Source organism: Lonchura striata, chromosome 17 (assembly GCF_046129695.1).
Source record: "Lonchura striata isolate bLonStr1 chromosome 17, bLonStr1.mat, whole genome shotgun sequence".
Lineage (NCBI taxonomy): Eukaryota > Metazoa > Chordata > Aves > Passeriformes > Estrildidae > Lonchura > Lonchura striata.
In genome coordinates, this window is record NC_134619.1 from 5,688,958 (window position 1) to 5,708,554 (window position 19,597).

The 19,597-nt window shown below is 48.3% G+C and overlaps 1 protein-coding gene across 1 annotated transcript; it reads left to right on the forward strand.

Moving 5' to 3' along the window:
• The first annotated feature begins 360 nt into the window (after positions 1-360).
• On the forward strand, positions 361-19,279 carry SLC17A9 (solute carrier family 17 member 9). The gene is made up of 13 exons (XM_021553530.3): positions 361-481; positions 8,633-8,830; positions 9,774-9,913; positions 10,544-10,643; positions 12,259-12,389; positions 13,854-13,950; positions 14,834-14,930; positions 16,882-16,969; positions 17,273-17,307; positions 17,844-17,959; positions 18,410-18,465; positions 18,988-19,017; positions 19,116-19,279. The coding sequence occupies exons 1-13, from the start codon at positions 387-389 to the stop codon at positions 19,277-19,279; spliced, it is 1,347 nt and encodes a 448-aa protein (XP_021409205.2). The 5' UTR covers positions 361-386.
• Positions 19,280-19,597: the final 318 nt, after the last annotated feature.

Here is a 19,597-nt window from a genome sequence, read left to right on the forward strand (position 1 = left end):
AGCGAATGTGATACTCACTTCTAATCCTTAAAAAAAGCTTTCTGCCGGCAACCCGCAGAGCTGCGGGAGCAGGGAGCGATTCCCTGCCCAGGTGCGGAGCGGGAGGACAAACCCTGACCCGTCCCCTCTTTCCGTGCCGTGCCGGTGGGATGTCAGCAGTGGAGAGGGAACGAGCAGAGCCCCGCGGTTCGCCGGGGCCGGCCCCTCGGCGCCCCGCGGGTCCGAGCGTGCCCGGGGCGGCGGGACCGGCACCGGGCCGGGCGGGACTTCCCGGCACGGCGGGCGGGGGCGGCGGGAGGCGCTGACACGTGGCCGCGGCCCGGCGGGGGAGGAGGGAGCCGGCGGCCGCCGCGATGTGAGCCGGGGAGGCGGAAGGCGCTGCCCGCATGGCCGCGGGGGGCGGCGGCAGGAACGCGCCCCCGGGCAGCGGCACCCGCGACGGCATGAGGCGGGATGGCGGCGCCGAGCCCTACTGGTCCAGGTAAGGCTGGACCCGCTGCCGCTCCCGGGAGAGCCGCTCCGCTGCTGGCGGCGCTCCCCGGGGACTCCCCGCACGCCCCCGGCCGGTGCCCTCCCGGCCCCGGCGCCCCCCGCATCCTCGGTCCCCGCCGCCCGCAGCTCCCGGGAAGGATGCGGCTCCGGGATGGAGCGGGTCGGGCGGCCCGCACCGCTCCCCGAGAGGCGATTTCGGAGGAGCTCGGTGCTCCCCGTCGGACCGGGAGCCTCCCGTCCCTGTCTCCGTTGCTGGCCTTCGGGAGGGACACGGTCCCACCGCCCCGGGTGGTTCCCTGTCCCCTGTCCCCTATCCCCTGGACTGCAGCAGAGACGGTAGAAGGAAGGGGGAAGATAGGGAATTACTGTGAAAAACGGGGGGAAGAAAACCCCAACTATTGACCTTATTTCTGGCCTGTAATCAGTGAATTAAACACAAAACTGCTATGAGCCTCTTATCGAAGTGTTCCAGTGGGGATGTTTGTACTGGCGATAGCCATTCATTAAGATAAAGTCTGGAATAGGAGCTGGGCAGCTGCTAGACAGCATGAACTGCTCTTGATGCCAAATCATTAAAATACTTAAAATGCAGTTAAACCCCCAGTGACCACGTCTAACAGCAGGGGCACAAGCGAAGGCAGGGTGATCCAGTGCTTGGAGCAGGCTGGGACACCTGGGGCGGTGCTGCTCCTCTCTGCCACTCTGGCAAAGTCATCCAGCACCAAGACCTCAGGATCAGCCTCTTCTCCCATCTGAGGTGCGGTGAGATGATTATTCCGAAGTACCAGCGGGGCAGCTGGAATTCATAGAGGCTTTTCCAGACTGGGAGCCCCTGGACTCCCTGTGCTTGAGGAATGTGGCTGGGTTTCAGCTGGCTGATGTCTGGCCAGCCCTGGGGCTCCCCTCTTCCCCTCGCCTTGGGCTGGTCACTGTGCTGACCTCGCCCTGGCAGGACAGGTGGCACCCGTGCCAAAGCACAGGAACACGAGGCTAGGGGAAGGGATTGTCCCTTCCAGCAGCAATAGCTGCTGAAAAATTGGTGTTTCTCATCCCTGGCTTTCCGCAGAGGCAGCAGGCTGATAGCCGGCTTTAATCTGCTGGAGGGAGAGGCTCTACCTGCACTCAGATTGGGGTGTCTCATCAAATCCACGCTCACTTTAAGGGTAACGGGGTGGGTCTTAAAGAAGACCTTTGGCACAGAGGCGCTTAATATTTGAAGATTCTTTCCCCCTAAACCACTTAAGAAAATTCATTCTCTCTGTTCTCCCCCTTGCTAACTTTTCCCTAAGTCTTTCGAAGTGGGAGTGGTGGAACCTCACACCAGATTTTCATAAGGAAAAACTTTAGTTCATAGGTTTCTCCTCTAGGGAAAAAAAAACCCAACAAACCAAACCCAGAAAAACCATTTGACCAGAACCAGCTCTCCTGTTTCTCAAATCTCTTCGAAAAATGCAAAACATAGATACCACTTTCCAAAACAAAAGGGGTGAAGACAGCCTGTTGATCGAGACAGAAATTTTAAGTGATTCTGACCATGCTAAGTGCTGCTAATAATTGAGAGAATCCTATTAATGGGAAGGAGCAGCAGGATAACCCTAAGGCACCTCAGATAATTATCTATATTGCTGTAGTTCACAGAAGCTGAGATCATGTCCCCATTGTTTAGTGTAGAACACTCGTGGTCACAGCCCTTCTTTGAGGAGGTTTTATGGAAGTTTTATGGCCTAAAGTAAACTAAGGAGGTGGAGGTTGAGTAAGGGGGAGCAAAAAGGGGGAATGAGCCACCAGATCATTTGAGCAGATTTGTCAAGTATGAAGTATGAAGTACCTCATTGGGTGAAGTGAATTTGGTGGACAATTTGTGAAGAGTATATGTAAATAAACAAATTTCATAGTTTCCAAGCAGTGAGTTACTGCCATGGGGGCAAAGTGTTATCAAGTGGGGGAAGTGACATGGGTTCTCCTTTCATGCTCCAACAAAAGATATGCCAGGCAGCCTTCCAAGATCTGTCAGTGCAAAGAGAGATAAACAGTTACCTAGGCAGGTTTATTTTTCCATCTTTTTTCATGCTTCTTCTTCTTTTGTCCTCCCTTTTTTCAACTGGCTTTTCCTTCCTCTTCCACTCTTCTTGCCTTATGTTTTCTCCTGCCTGCCTTTCCCAAACTTTTCTGCAGGTTTCCAATGGCTCCATTGTCACACATCTCTTCCAAGAGCAGCACTTGGGGATTTCCATTTGGGGCTTGAAAAAGCCCTCGTGTTCATGTAGCACATCTGGACAGTTAGAGAGCATTTCTTAATGTGATCCTAACACGCCCAAGCAGGACCCCTCGGGCAGTGGATGTGTTTAAGCATCTCTGGTTTAACTGGGGGAAGACCAAAGCAGTGAAAAGAAAAATCGGTTGCTGAAGGTTGCACACAAAGCCACCAGCAGATCCAGCAGCGGATGTAGGGCTCACATTTTGGATGGTGCCTCCAGAAGGGAGATGCAGCATGAAAAAGTCACTGTGGCCTGGGAAAGCAAATGACTCCTGAAGCCACTCTGCATCTCCCAGCCTCTGGCTACACCTGAAGACAAGGGGGTGATTATAAAAGTTTCTTTAAGCTCCAGAGATAAAAGGAGTCCTACCCCGGCCACAGGCTGATCTCCAGTCACCTGATCTTTGCCCAGACACAGCAGTCAGTTGTTTTTTCTGAGTTCTGTGCCCTCATCTTTTGTCAACACGATGTTGCAGCTTTAGTTGGTTGGGGTATTTTTGGTGGTTGGGATTTTTGTTTTACAAGTTCCTCACCCTGGGTTTATTAGTGACCTTGCTGAGAACTTTTTTCACGTGGAAAACGTAAGCAGGGCACACATTTCATTCTTGGCTGATCCATGTATGCCTTCAGATCAGTTTCCAAAGCATGCCTCTGCTTTATTATTATGTTTTCTCACCACCTCCACCTGGACTCAACAACTACTTCCAGCTCATATGAGCTGATGAAATTTAATTTCATCTTTGCTTTTGCCGAAAGCAAGAAATGAAGAGAGGGAATAAACCCAGAGCTCGTTTGCTGAACACCACTTTGTTGCCATCTGTGGCTCTGTGGAGGGAGCTTGAGCACAGGAGGTGGACAGGAAGCCAGCAGCTTTCCCAGGAAAAAAAGCCCTGTGTCCTCTGTGCTGCTCTTGCTGGCTGCTAGCTGGATTGGGAAAAACAATCCAACAACTCTCCTCTAAACCCCAAAGCTACTTTTGACAGTGACAAATCATTAGCTTGGAGCTGGTCTACAGCATGACAAAATCTGCTTGAGGTGGGGGGGGGGAAATTACTCCAAGCCTCTCTCTTGTCAAGCATGTTAGATTTTGAAGGAGAAATTGTTGAGAAAAACAAAGAATGAGAAGTGAAAGGACTGTCAAACAGGGTTAAAAATAACAACCTGGGTGTTATCTCCTGGCACAGGAGTGGCTGCACTGCTGCTGTGTTGGTGCCACATCAGTCAGTCCTGCTTGTGGTGATTATTGTAAATTAAAGCTATAGGTAAGCTGGAAAAGAGTGTTTTTGAAGGAAGATGATCCCATGGGCCTGGGAATGGGTGATGAGGAGAGAAGTGTGGACACACCATGGTTGACAAGTGACCAAGCACAGGGCCACAGGCACCAGCTGCCCGTGCTGGGGACATTCCCCTGGGAGGTGGCCTGGGCTGCTGGGCGTCCTGGCTTTGGAGCTGGAGGCAGGGCTGGGAGCTCAGTGCCACCTGTGGGCTCATCCCCTCCTTTCCTGGGGCTCTGCCAGGTCTGGGATGCCCAGTGCTGCTGGCTGGGACGAGTGGGAGGGCTGGGGGCACAGGGGGTGACTGCACTGACATGTTCTCCGTGCATCTCCCATGGAACTGGTTCTGATCTCTTTTTAGAGAGGGGAGCTGAGGTGGAGATGCCCTCCCTGGGAGGTGGGCGTTGTGCTCTGCTGATGGTCCCTGTGCCCATCTTGTGCAGATGGGGAGCTGCAGTTCCCAGTTCTTTCAGTTATGGAAAACACCCACAGATACTGCAGATGGCTTCTGGCCAAGAGCTGTTGCTGGGACAGGCTGTTCGTAGTCGTGCTGTCTAACACAGCTCTCTTACCACCTGAAAATACCTGGTGGTCCTGACTCGTGCCTTGGAGGGGGCTAAACTGGGATATAATTGACAGCCTGAACTCCAGAGTCCATCTCAACAGTGACCTGCAGTGTCTGCCAAAGCCCTGCAGACTGGGGGAAAGGAGGGAGGCGAGTCAAGAGAAATAAAAGTTGAATAAATATTTGCTCTGTGGCATCTACTGGAGGAATTCCTCCAGCAGGAAAACACACTGCAAATAAAGATACCCTGTGCTGCTGGCTCTGCTTCCACTGCCAGACAGCTCAGCTTGCTTTTGCCCCTTTGGGGATCTCAGGCATCCTTGAAAATCCATCCTAACCACTGTGCTCTGAGTGGAGGATCCATTGGGTTGGTGGGAGCTGGGTCTCAGGGAAATCAGTGGATGCTTGGAAGAAAAGACATTTCCACACAGTGCCCAAAGCTGCATTTGGAGGAGGAGAACCAAGGGGCATCAGACAAGGCTGCTCAAAAAGCCACCCAGGAAGAGTCATTAGTGCTCTCTTGGGCTAATTATAGTCTGGGTGGTGGTTGGAGGTTTGTGAAATAGGAAGTGTTTCTAGCTGCATGGCTGCGTTGCTCTGTGAAGAGTCTCGGTGATGTGCAGGAGGGGATGCACCTGTGGTGCCTGTTTCTTCTGGGGAGGAGGGGATTGCACATCAGGCTGGGCACTGGGGAACCACTGCCACCACTCAGCACCAAATTAGATCAATCAGGTGGCTCCAGGCAAGCTCCAGTGATTCCCTGCCAATGGTGTGGAGGGCTGGTCCCTCTCACAAAAGTGCCTGTACACGTAGCCAGGACTGGCCCAGGGGTCTTGGTGGGAGATGTTTGGTCTGGAGGGTGAATGGGGCGTGGTGGCACCAGTGACAGCAGTGGCAGTGATTTCCTGTGCTCTAATTTTAGGCTGTTTTTCTGCAGCAGGTTCTGTCTCCCTCCCTCATCACGGGATTCGTTAATCTGTTTATGCTGGTGAAGTTTCACTTCTTAGATGGCTGATGTCACCCACAAAAACTTTTGTTTGATTTGTCCCTATTCCTTAGTTTTGAAAGGAGGTTTTAATTCCTGTGTCTGTGCTAGTCCAGGTTCCTCCTGTGTAACCTCTGCTGTCGTTGTTTTGCACTGAACTAAACATTGAGTCATCTGCAGCCTCTGTGATAACTATAATTAGGAGAAAATGCATTTACAAAGCTCTTTCCTGTGATGCAAGCACGTCATTGTCCTTGCAGGGAAATCATTCCTGCCATGCTTCCAGGTGGGTGTGAGCAGCTACTGATTGCATTTGACACTCATACTCTGCATGGATTTTCCTAGCTGGATGTGCTGCCTACAAGAGGAAGTGGTAGTCTGAAGCCATCATTATATTCTCCACTTCTTGTGAGCATAATCCATACTGATGCAATTAAATATAAAGGAAGAGAATATAGAATGAATAGTAGTCAAAGAGAACATTGAGAGTGTGTTATACACCCAGAGATTTATTTAGTGCTTTGGAATAAAAATAAAAGTCAAGAGAAATATATATCCCTGGAGTTTTGTCAGAACATTAGTTGGAGAGGAGGCTTCTCAAGAGAAACAGAGTAAAGACTCCTTGAGATTTTCAGGTCTTTTTCTCTCCCTTTTACACCTTGCAGTGTTATACAGGGTTTTGGATAAAGGAAGAACTGTTGATCTGGTAATAAAATGCTGCTGTGCTTATCAGGATAACTGCAGGTTATTCTGAACACACCAGAATGGCTGGAGAGACAGAGCTCAGCCCCACTCCAGTGAAAGCTCATAAAGGTCTCCCTTTGCTGCAAGGGAAAAGTACAATTTAGGAAACTATCTTGGTGGCTAAATAATAGAAGATACCCCCACACATCACTGGCTGCTGTGCTTTACTTGTCACCTCGATTGCTGCAGGTTCAATACTCAAATTTATCAGTGCTGTGCTCTTTGAGATAACAGAGATTATGGCCCTGGACTGGCAGCAGCCCATTTGGGCAGGACAGGCAGGAGTTGTGCCTGGAAGCATCAGATTCCTGAGGGCTCTCAGGAAGGTTTTCCATGGCTGGTTATCCCCACCTGCCCTCTGCCTTTGGTGGGGGATTTATACCCAAAAGCTCGTGTCGTATTGTCCTGCTGGGGTTTCTCTGACCCAGACATGCAGTGTCGTGGAGCCTTTGATTTCCCTGTGCTTTTCTGTGGCAAGCTGGAGTCAGTGGCTGGGGCTGGTGATTAAAAACCAGCCCACCTTTGGTTTTGCAGCAAATGGAGATATGATTGAAGATAACTTCCTCTCAGGGTAAGCCCAGGAGGGGATCTGAGAGCATCTCCCAGCTAGTTGAAATGACTGAGGCAGGTCAACCCCTGGTTACTCATTCCTCCAGCAAAGACAGGTGAGGTTTGCCAGTTCCTGTGTTATTTTGTGCACTCATGCGTGTGCACAGTAACAGCAGTTCCAACCCTCTAAACACCAACTGAAACACTTCCAGTTCCTCCTGCCAGAGGTTAGCACTGAGCTGCTTATCTGCCTTGTCAGGAAACAGCAATAAATCCATCTCCAGCAGGTTCACCTGCCTGCTGTGTTCTGCTTTTCATTGTTCCTTCACCTCCGCCCTGTGAGGGCCCATTTACACCTTTATAAATGGGTCTGTGCTGTGTGGGATTAACCCACATTTATCATCATTCCAGTGCAGAGAAATCAACTCTCTGTTTGATGTAAAAGGTGACCCGGGTTCTTTCCCACATGGAGAGTGGGTGTGTTTAGCAGGGTGGAAAGCCCAGAGGTTGCTGCCCTGGTACAGTGAATTCTCCTGGAGCAGAGAGTCTGTTAGCTCAGTGCTTTGTGCTCTGGCCTCTGGGCAGAGAAATAATCAAATACAAATAGTACCAGTAGTGGGTGTTCCTACTCGGCATTTAACTCTGTAAAGACTGGCAAAGGAGGGGACCCAAAGTGTCATGGCTGAGGGAAGGCAGAGGGATTTACCTGCACCTGGGCCTGACATTTGCAGCAAAATGTGTTTGTTTGCTCCAGAAGCCATCACTGACTTGCTTCTCACTTACTTCCAGCCCTTTTCTTGAGGCTGAGAGTTCATGAACCAGAAATATATATATTCTGCTAACATTTTTTGACTCTTATTATCTAAAATTTATTATCTGTCCAGGCTTAATTATGTTGCTTCTCTTTCTGAGATCTTCAGGCCCATCAAGTCTAAAGAATTCCTGCATATCCCTCATTTTTTTTAGGAGGTAACACACAGACCACCTCCCTTGGGGAATGGCTAGAAATGCCAAATAACTAATGTTTGCTGCCAAGAGGTGTGGCTCAGGCAGGTGCTTCCAACCTCATGCCCTGACCTTTCCTTTGTTATCCTTATCTTTTAAAGAATAGTTTCTTTATTGGGGGGGAAAAAAGCAGACAAACCAGGATCCTTCCTGCCTTTCCCTCCATCCACAGGCAGTGCTGTCCAAGCAGCCCATTCCACCTTGCAGCCTATGGACAGACATTTGCTGCTGGGGTCAAATAGTGTTTAGGATGAAGTTGGCATTGTTCCTAAAATCCAGGGGTGTCAGTCTCAGATTCAGTCAAAGAGAGAAATGGAAAGTTTCTAACCATGCAGGAGCCTGGGAATCTGCTGGAAAATAATGTAAATAAGAGGTTTATCTCTTATTTGTTCACATTGTTTATAGTTAAGTTTTATCACTGTGCGTCAAGCACTCTGCACCCATGGTTTAGGTTGTTTCCACTTCAGGACCAATGGAATTGGTCTGCACGAAGCTCTGTATAAAAGAGCAGTGTATTTTGAATAAACCAGAGTTTTACTCTCCCAGCCTTCTGAGTCAGAGTCTTTTTGTTCCCATCCTGCCTCAACAGCATCACAGGAGTACACTCTGTGTCAGCACCGCTGTGAGTTGTGCTGACCTTCATTTTATCGAGGCAGACTCGGCTTGCAAAGCCAAGCCAAGCCCTAAATCCTGGCTGTGCACTCACCCCTGGGGCCCAGCATCCCCCTGCCCTTTCCCCACCTTGCTCTCCATCCCTGCAGGCCCGAGTGCCGCGCGTGGACGGCGATGCTGCTGCTGGGGACGTGCCTGCTCTACTGTGCCCGTGTCACCGTGCCCATCTGCGCCCTGGCACTCAGCTCCGACTTCCACTGGGACAAGAAGCAGTTCGGCGTCGTGCTCAGCAGCTTCTTCTGGGGCTACTGCTTGACACAGATTCTTGGAGGACACATCAGTGATCAGTACTGGAAATTATTCTGATGTTTTCTTGTTTTAGTGAGGTTTAGCTTGGTTTTGACCCCGCAGTTCCAGACAGAGCAGTGGCAGTGCCAAGTTTCACAGCGATGGGTGGAGGGTCAGGTGTGTCCATGGGGAGAAGCTCTGGCTCAGAAGGGATGTGGGTACTTTAGACTGTCCAGATGGAAGCTGTGGATGTCTCATTCCTGCAAGTGATTCTAGGATTCTGTGAATACACCCTGCACAGGTGATCTTTGTTTTCAGCTCAGCACTTCCAGTCTCTCTGCCCTATATTCTCTTACAGCCTTTTCACAAGGAAGTGCCCATATACTGTTCCCATCATGTTTAGAAAAACTGTCTTCATTGTGTCATATGAATTAAAAACCAAACAATTTCCCCAGCTGGCTGTAAGGGAGGATCTGAATCATTACCTGCTTGAGTCCCTTTCCCCAGCCAATCTATTAGTGAGAGAGAGCTTTTCTGTGAAATCTTTTGTGAGGAGCACATGCCTGGAAGGGATGCATTATCTGTGCAGTGCACTTTGCTATTTAATTAGGGTCCTTAAGAGTTTGCAAGAAAACAGCCTGGAGAAACCTGAATGGTAAAAGGCAATGCTGAGGATTGCAAAAGAGCAAATGGAAAACACCATCACTGGTTAAGAGAAGCAGAAGGGTGGCAGCAGCTGGGCTGCCCCTCCACCTCCCTCAGAGAGCTGAGTGGCTCAGTGCTGTGAGATCTCTGGGATCAGTGAGTGATGGAGTTGGATGGGCAGTGCTGGCAGGGGGTGGGAAGGGAAAAGGTCAGAGCTACTCCCCAAGGGCCAAAAGAAGAACAGGTTTGACCAAAAGGTTGCTCTTAAAAACAGGTTAAACTGGGAAGGGCACTTGAGTCTGGACCACTTTGCCCTTTTGCCCTCCTGTCTTTGATAATGTGTTTTCTGTCTTCCAGAATAGGAGGTGAGAAAGTCCTCCTCCTTTCAGCATCGGCCTGGGGGTTCCTCACAGTCCTCACCCCGCTGCTCACCCACATCACTTCAGCCCATCTGGCTTTTATGACCTCTTCCAGGTTCCTCATGGGGCTGCTGCAAGGTGAGACCCCTGTCCTGAGCCTGTCTCTATGTCTGTCTGTTCAGGGGCTTCCTTGCACAGAGGCTCACGTGCAGCACACTGAGATGCAAATCCTGTGGTTTGCAGTGCATGAACCCTTCCCATGGGTGTCTGAGCAATTCTGTGCCTCAAAACAGCCTCCACATCCAGAACTTCCATGGGAAAAACCAGTGACATTTCTAGAGAAAGTCACTGACAAGTCATTTCCCAGTAGAAATCTCTCTGCCAGACAGGGGCTGCTGGCTTTGGAAATCATCTCTGGTAGCGTTTGGTTTTCCACATTTTAAAACTCCTTCAAAACACTCGGAGAAAATTGGCCCTTGCCAAAACTTTTGGATAATTTGGAGTGATTTTCCTTCCCTCTTGCCAAGCTGCAGCACTGGGAAGTGCATTGGCACTGATGGATTTACAGCAGCAGCCGTGAAGATGAAACAGGATTATGGAGAAGGCACAAAAAACCCTTTGATGGAGATGGATCCGTTTATTTTACACCCCTGTTTTGAATTCACCAAAAATTCTGCTGCTTTGCCTCAGTGTTTAGCCCACTCTGGATCCCTTAAATTTGCTTTTGTTTTGCCTTACTGCTCCCTGCCTTGCTCCTGTTTCTCTCAGGGGTGTACTTCCCATCCCTGGCCAGCCTGCTGTCCCAGAGGGTGCGGGAGGGCGAGCGAGCCTTCACCTACAGCACGGTGGGGACTGGATCACAGTTCGGGTGAGTTCAAAGGCCTCGGCAGCCTGTGACAGTCTCTGGACATCCTACCTGATGAAATGCCACTAAATAGTTGGAGGCAAAACTCACAGCCCAAAGTACATGTGGATTCATGGGTCCTCAAGGACTCCTGCTGCAGCTGAGGAAGCCTCAGGCAGTTGCTGTCCTGCCTGCCAAGGATTTATGTATTGTTTTCTCTTTCTTTTCAAACCAGACTTTGAGGACTGTTTGCAACATTTAATTACTATGGGAAACAGCCCAATTGAGTAGGAAGAGCAAGGGTCAGCCTGACACTGGTCACCTGTCCTCTCTGATAGATGGCAAGAATAGAACTTCTCCATCTCTGCTGATCTCCGTCACAATTTCCTTTCTAAATGGAAAGGTTGCTTAAAAGCCAAATAGAAATATCACTGTGTTGAATCATTTAGTTTTCCAGTTTTCTCATTTCTTTTACTGCTTTAAATACTCTCTGGGATACTGCACACCAGCAACCTCCTTTTCTTTCCTCAATGACCATTTTTCAGTGAGGGGCAGGTGAGGGTGAGGTCCCTTTGGGATTTCTCCTGCCACTGAGGATCTGGCCTGAGATGCCACTCAGGGAACAGGACAGGTTGCAGAGCCATGGTGGGACTGGTGGCAGCACCCACACATGAGTGACTGAGAAATTCTCCCCTGTGAGGGTGCTGAGGCCCTGGCACAGGGTGCCCAGAGAAGCTGTGGGTGCCTCTGGATCCCTGGAAGTGTCCCAGGCCAGGTTGGATGGGGTTTGGAGCAACCTGGTCTTGTGGAAGGTGTCCCTGCCCATGGCAGGGGGTGGAACAAGACGAGCTTTAAGGTCCCTTCCTGCTGGAGCTCACTTTTAGGTTAGGGGTGGCTTTGTGTGGTGGAAAAGTTTCTCTTTTACCTTGTGCTTTTAAAGAAAGAGTAGTCTTTTGTTGTGTGGTTAAGCTAGTTTATTGTATATTATGTAAAATATTTTCTTTTTGCTTAGCTGTTTAGGCAAAGATACACACATACCTTGACATTTTCTCTGATTCTTGTTCTCTATTTTTTCCTTGCTTAGGGTTGGTGTTATCTTTTATATATTATATGTTAAATGTTTATAGTTTTTTTAAATGCATATTACTTATATTAAATGATGCTTTTTTACTCTAAACTAATTTGTGAGTGTTAACATTACTAAGAACATGGAGGTAAGGAAGAAGAAAGAGGGAGGACAGGGCAGGCCTAAATTTTTTTATTTTAAAATTTTTGACTTCTATGTATAAGACTTAAAACTCCTTTGTATAGTACTCAAAATTTTTTCTCTTTATTTTGTGACTACTTTTAATATAATATTTAAACTTTTGTGACTTTTTGTTCTTTTTGTAAGGTTGGTAAATTGTTCTATGGTTTAAATCTAAAATTACAGTTGTTTTTAGCTGCTTGCTAGGGTCTCAAATGTTTTTGACTTGGACCCAGAACATCTAAAAATGTCTGAGGGACATTTTGAGTTCCGACACCTTCCAACCCAAATAATTTTAGGATTCTGTGGTTCAGTGGTGACCCCAGGGACAGTCTCCCATCAGTGTGCTCAGCCTGAGCACAGCCAGGCCAGTAAATCTGTTTTCCCTTGCAGAACGCTGCTGATTGGTGGTGCAGGATCTCTCCTCCTGGACTGGTACGGCTGGGAAAGTGTTTTCTACTTCTCTGGTTTGCTCACTTTGCTCTGGGTTTATTGCACCTGCAAATACCTCCTGAGTGAGAAAGGTGAGTCCAGCTGCATTCCTGGGGCTGGCAGTGCTCCCAAGGGTCTGGAACTAAGTGATTCCTCTCCATTGTTGTCTGCAAATCCTGTGTGTTTCCAAGATCATGCCTGATTTCACACAAAAGCCTTTTCCTCAGCTGTGTTCTGTAATACACACTGTGTCACACCCAAGATCCCCAACCCAAAAACCAGGATTTGAGCTCTTGCAATGCTGATTTCCTATTTCAAGTCCCATGCTGGATTATACCATGGCTGAGAGCCTGATCTGGCTCCTCAGTACTCTTTAAGCACCAGTGAAAACACAAAACAGAGCATGATCTTCAAAGTGGATTAAGCTAAAGCAGGACAAGATACTTACTCCAAACTAAGAGCATCTACACATAGAGCTTTTAAAAACCAGTTAATCCACAATATCTCTTCCCAAATAACGGCCTAGGAGTAATTCCACATATGGACAAACCATTACACCTGGCTACAGCATTATTAGGTTGAGTGGTATATAGGAGCCCAGCTTGCTGGGAGCTGGGTGTGTGCTGCACAGAATCCAAACTCAGTCCCTACCAAGGGACTTTTGTTTAATTATAAAAGAGATATAACACATGGGTGAAGGTGGCTGGATGGGGAGGGGCGTGGAAAAAATTTGATCAGTGTATGTGAAAAATGCATATTTTATGATTGGCTCTTCGCAAATATTAAATTGAATAATATATGTATTATGGAGGGTTATTTTGTAATACTGTATTAATCCTTTTTAAGTAGTGTGTTAAATATAGTTTTAGGTTGTAACATAATGTTAAAATAGAAACTCTTTTTAGTATTTTTTTAGTATTTATAGTATTTTTTACTAGCTCAAGAAAAGGGATCAAATAATCAAGAAACTCTTCACACAGAGATAACAGTGACAGGGAATCTATAGAATTATGACCTCCTTATCAGAAAAGACAAACATTCTTCCACCTTCTCTCCGTCTTTATGGAACCACCAGAATTTAGAGGAAGAAGTTGACAAAACCCAGAAAAATTCTTAATTTGCAAGGAATTTAAGCATCATGTATCAGATATATGAATATGCAACAGGCTGTTGCTTTTAAAGGTTATTCCTTTGTTCACAAGGCATGTTTTTGGCAGCTTAGTTCCCAAAAACATCTGGACGTCCGTAATTCTTTGTATTTTATTGTCTCGTAGTGTCCTAATCCTCATTGTCCAAATTTTTATTACTCTAATTTTATTATTAATAATAAAATAGTTATAAAAAATAGTAAACTATTAAGATTTTTAAAAACAAGTGATTGGTGTTTTTCACAGTGTAGCAAGATGGTTCCATGAACATTCGGCGCTTGTAGAGCCAAAACAACCAAGGGTTAGCAGGAGATTAAAAGTGGTTTTACAGCAGTGTCCCAGGGCTGCCTCCAGCTGCACAGGTAATTACTGACCACAGCTTTCCTTTGGGTGGTTTTTTCCCTGCAGAACTCACCATCCCCATGGACTATTTAGCGAGAGGCCTCTTGGTGCCCAAGCAGAGCAAAGTTCCCTGGAAGCAGCTGTTCAGGAAGGCACCGATCTGGTAGGCAGCTGCATGCATTGGCCAGGCTGGGAGCATCCTCTGTATTCTCATCTCTGGGTTTATTTCTTCTGCCTCTGTGGTTTTTGTCCACTTATTAATATATTTGAGAAGCAGAAGCAGTTTTCTAATTCCTCCTGTATAAATAAAGAACTGGAAAGGTAAGCTTGGCGAAGGTGGTTTGTGTTCTGACCACAGGACTGTCATGCTCAAATGTTACTGGTAAATCTCTCTCATTCCCAGGCTGTTCCCCCTGGATGAGTCCTGTGCTCCTCCAGAGTGATATTTTCCACGGGTCTTGTTAGAAATGCTGATTGTAATGGGCTCCTAACGAGTGCAAGTGCTGCTCAGGGGCACTGGGTGGCATGGGCTGTGTTCTCACTGCTGGCAAACATCTTTTTAATGGCCATTTTCCCTTTGGGATGCTGCAGTGGGTACTGAAGTTCATCCAAGCATGTTCCCAAGGGCTGTTTTAAGGCAGGGAGGAGGAGGATGATGGGGCTGCAGGGCAGCAAACCCATTTCTGCCTTGAATAACAATGGAGCCCATAACAAATCCCTAGAAAACCCTAAACAACACCTCTTGGAGCAGGAAGGCTCTTGCAAGGCTGGAAGGCACTGGTGGGAAATGCAGTGGCATTAATTAGCCCTTCAATTAAACTCACCTGGCCCTGGGGCTGTACAGAACTAGCTGCAAGGAGAAAGCTGCAAGGAGAGACAATCTGAAGCTGAAAATCTGCAACAAAAAATCTCAGGAAGCTGAAATGAGTAGCTCTCCATGACAAAAATCTCAGGGATTTCCACCAGGAGCTGCCATCTCAGTGCCCGTTTCCCAGCCAGCATGACCTGTCACTGCTGATTGTTTCCTCTCAGCTGTGTATTTGCAGGGCTGTCATCATCGCTCAGCTCTCCACGGCCAGCACCTTCTTCACTCTGCTCTCCTGGCTGCCCACTTTCTTCAAGGAGACCTTTCCCGAGTCCAAGGTAGGTTGGCTGCAAAGCAGAAGCTTTGCTGTTCAAAGGAGGCCGTGCTGGGTACCTGCCAAAAGGGGGTGGAGATGAGGAAGATGATGGCAGAGGGATTTGGTGAGAGCAGGAGGGGTGGGAGGTTTCCCTGTGGCACCCCTGCTCATACTCCTGGAGATCTCTCCAGGTTGCAGAGGCTGGTTTCTGGTTGCTTGTTTAGGGATGCTGAAGGGTGCAGGGAAGAGCAGGTTGCATTGGGTTTTAGGAAAAGATAATTTTTCAACTAGCACAAAGCTCATGACATTATGCTGTTGCAAATAACCACCATTCACTCTTAGTTTTTTTCTAGGGTTTTTAAATTGGACAAACATTATACAGCTCAGGCCTGCCTGTGAAAATGATAATTACCATTAATAACAATAATGTGTACTTCAGAAATATTACAAAAGCTTCCCTCTCCTCAGCACAAATGATACTCCCATTTTTCAGAAAGCCAGGCAATACTCATCTGGGCTGAGAGCTGGTAATTTCATCTTGTTCTCAGAAACTCAGTCTTCTCCACAATGGCTCTGTTAGCTTTTTATAATTTGCAGAGCTGCTTACAAATGCCTTTTCGTATTACACATGTAAAGCTCTTTATGGCATACTTGATATTTATATTAAAATCATGTGTTAAACCAGCAAACATATTGTTGTGACAAGATCTGTGCACCTCGAGTAATGTGCTTGTGCAGCAGTAATTTACCATCTGTTAAGCATTATATCATGGTGCCCTTATGTAAGATGCTCTATAGAGTGCTCCTGCAGCTGATAATCGTTTTGTGCTGTTTCAAACGGGCTGAGGCTGCTTGGTTTTAAAGGATGGATGATAATCCCTAATGTGGGTAACCTGTGTCACCTGCTGGCTGAAATCCCTTGCTGCAGGTGAGCTGGGCAGCAGCCTGTGGCCACCTGAGTGAAGGTGATGGAGGGTTTGGCTCAGGGTGATGGGCTGTGGGATGAGACAAATTTGGGATTGATGTGCTGAGCAGCCCCAGCTGCTGTTAACAGACAGCAGAAGCACCACCCCACAGGGCCCATGGGCTAACATTGTCAAAAGTGACCAAGATCCAAATTTCAAAGGCATGGAAAGATGCAGATGGACCCTGATGTGATTTCCAGGAGCATCTTTAACAGGATTATTCAAAACCAAGATTATTCATCCCTCCCACGTATCCCAAAGCCAGACAGAAGGGGAGATGTCTGCAGAGGGTGATGGGCTCTGAGCAAAGGGGGACTTGCTGGGGGTGATGGGTGCATGGATGGATGAGTAGGTTCAACCAGCTGAGATGAAATCCAGCCCACACAGATTTCAGCTCCTGTGGGATCTGGGCACCAAAGTGCCTCTGAACAGCTGTAATCCAGCTGACCACTAATCGCCTGTGATTACAGCTGCAGCGCACTTAATTGAAAATAGGCCGAAGGATGTTGCTACTCCTGATGTTACCTAATCCTGCCATTAGAAAATCCAGCTCTGCTCCCTCAGCCTCACACAGTAATTCTGCTAATGAGCTGGAAGCTGCTGGAAGTTTTGCCAGCAGCTTTGCTGGGGACCCACAGGAAACCCGCACTGAGCTTCCCAGGGCTCTGTGGCTCCCCGCCACGTCACCTTGCTGAGCAGTGAATTTTGCCATGTTTAATCCCTCTTTCTGGAGTTTTCTGCCTCTCCCCTGGATGCAGCATTGCTGGGGAAGAAGGGAAGATAACGAATCTACAAATGCTACAGGCTGTGATGCACCTGCTCTCTCACAGAGCTCGGAGTGGGGCGCAGTGCAGCTGAGTGCTGGCTCTGCAAAGGGGGTACAGGTGCTGCAACAAGTCCTGGGTGCTTCATTATTTCTCTTTTCTACAGCTACTACAGACTGTCAAAATATTTGCGAACAAACTCAGCTCTGGCAACAGATCTCTCTTGATTTTTACTCCTTTTCAGGGTTGGGTGTTTAATGTAGTCCCCTGGCTGGTTGCAATTCCCACGAGCTTGTTCAGTGGATTTCTGTCTGATCATTTAATTAGTCAAGGTGAGAGCTCTTTATGGCTTTTCCTCAGCTCTTATGGGATGTAGGAAGAGGACCTGGGTGGGAGGAGGTGGGTTTGTTGGTAGGGCGAAGACCCAGCAAATAGACAATGTGAGGTTCTGATACAAAAGCAGAATAAATTCTCCAGTGTCCAAATTCCATCTATGTTTGGGGCTCTCTTTAATCTCATTCATAATATCTGTGTGGAGATGAAATCTGGGCATCTGAAATCTACTTATGTTGTAGTTTTCTGGCTGGACAACAAGGTGAGCTGTGCCTAACTCCAAGTTTCCCTTTCTTCTCCAGGGTACAGAACCATCACCATTCGTAAGTTCATGCAGGTAAGAGAGCTGGAGCTGTGGGAGAGGTACCTGAGTTACCAGTTAAACTCTGATTATGTGGCAGACTAGACCTTGTGTGGAGCTGGGGTGGGGGTTATAGATGGAAACAGGAGAGATTTTCTGCCTTTGCACATTAACTGGTGGTCAGGATGTGTGAAAGGAAATCCAGAGGCAAACCCTGGCTGGGGAACTGAGCCTGGATTAATCGAGCACAGTGAGTGCTCTGAAGGGGTTTCCTTTCACAACCTGTCCCTGCTCATTCCAAATGACCCCTTAGGTGCTGAGGAAGTAGCAGTACAAGGGTGAGCAGAAATAGAAATGATTGGTGAGAACAGAGTGTATCCTCTGATCTGCAGCATCACATCCCTCTGGACAGACCTCTGACACAGAGGGACACTGGAAGGGGAAAAAAAGAGGAGCACAGGATGCACACAAACTCACGGCATTGGAAAAGGGAACAGTTTGTTCGTGGCAGGAGTTGCTTTCTTCCTTGCAGAAAACGTGCTGTGGTGTTTAATTTTCCCTTTTTTTTCCAGGTCATTGGCTCTGGTGTCTCAAGCATTTTTGCTTTGTGCCTGGGCCAGACCTCCAGTTTCTGCAAAGCAATAGTGTTTGCCTCAGCCTCTGTTGGGCTGCAGACCTTCAACCACAGGTGAGCAGAGCCATGGGGACAGTGGCCCTCAGCTCCCCTGCCCATTTGGCATTTTGGGGTCTTGGAGGAGGCTACCTCCACCCTGACTGTGAGAACAAGAGTTGCCACTTGCCTGAGCATTGTTTTGGGACCCTGTGAGGCTGGTGGAGTTTAGTGCCCTGTGGGTTGGAAGTAATCCAGCAAACCTCCAGCATGGAAGGGCTTGGACCAGCCAGTAGGAGGGAGATGGAGCAGGAGGAGAATTGCATTGTGGCCCCTCTGAACACTGAGTTGAATTGTTTTCCTTCTGATACTCACCTGCTTTACTCTCAGCTTCTCCCTTCTCTTACCAGTGCCATTTCTTGTCCAGGAGCTTTCCTTGTGTTTGAAAAATCAAGCTGTGTAAATGATGGAAAAGCAGTCATGTTCCATTCCAACAGCCATTTTTCTTCCCCCTCTGTTTGTCACCAGTGGCATTTCAGTGAACGTGCAGGACCTGGCCCCCTCGTGTGCTGGCTTGCTCTTTGGTAAGGATTCTGTGGGGTTTCTGTGCTGGACAGGTGGCATCTGCAGGGAGGACATGGTCACCAGCATCAGTTTTGAGCAGGAGCAGCTCTGGGCAGTGTCTGCTCTCTGTGTGCAGTCTCAGCTTCCTTCTGTGACAAACCTGCCAGTGCTGGGGGCAGGTAACACCACCAAGGTGCCTTTGTTGTGTCTGTGAGGTGCTCTGCTGCACCCAGGGATGGGCTGGGGCTGTCTCAGTGGTCTCTGTCAGCTCTCCAGAGAAGCTGTGCCCGCCCCTGGATCCCTGGAGGTGTCCAAGGCCAGGTTGGATGGGCTTGGAGCAGGGCTAGTGGAAGGAGTCCCTGCCCATGGCAGGAGGATGGAATGAGGTGAGCTTCAGGATCATCCCTGCTCAAACCACTCAGTGATTCCATGATCACAAAGGCATTTTGCCCAACGTGCAGACTGGGGGTTGGTGGCAGCTGTGATGGAAGTGCTCGTGTCTGTGGGTTTTCACCATTTCTTTTCACACCTTTTCTTTCCAGGGGTTGCAAACACAGGTGGAGCCCTCCTAGGTAAAGTACATTCTGCAGCTCATCCTTTCCTGGGGAGCCCTCTCCCTGCAGAGGGCAGGATCCAGCCCAGAGCCTTTGCACGTGTCTCTTCTCTGCAGGTGTCATTTGTGTGTACCTGGCTGGATACCTGATCGAGACCACCGGCTCCTGGATTTCTGTTTTCAACCTGGTGGCTGCTGTGAACAGCATTGGGCTCTGCACATTCCTCCTGTTTGGAGAGGCCCAGAGGGTGGACACAGACTCTGTGTACGTGGATCTTTAGAGATCAGCCCAGCAGCAGCTGAAGGACAGGAGAGTGTCACATCTATGGATCATTCTTGCACAAGTGCCAAAGAGCATTTTACCTTTTTTTTTCTTTTTTTTTTTAGATGTTTTAACATGAAAAAAATATGCTGAAATCAAGTACATAATGAATCTGGATGAAACCCATGGGAGAGAAGAAATATAGAGTTCATTTTTTTTGCTCAGGGCTGTAGCTGGTGGCTTGCAGAGCCACCCAGCTCAACATCTCCAGTGAGGATATGCTCTGTGGGACCAGTTTGTCCCAGTTTGTGTCTCGTGGACAAATATCCTAGTGGCC

Bases quoted from the DNA above. Each gene is read 5' to 3' on its own strand.
- SLC17A9 (XM_021553530.3), top strand. From the start codon at position 387: ATGGCCGCGGGGGGCGGCGGCAGGAACGCGCCCCCGGGCAGCGGCACC. The intron at 13,951-14,833 runs GTAGGCAGCTGC...GTGTATTTGCAG, and splicing joins TTCAGGAAGGCACCGATCTG to GGCTGTCATCATCGCTCAGC. The intron at 17,960-18,409 runs GTGAGCAGAGCC...GTTTGTCACCAG, and splicing joins CTGCAGACCTTCAACCACAG to TGGCATTTCAGTGAACGTGC.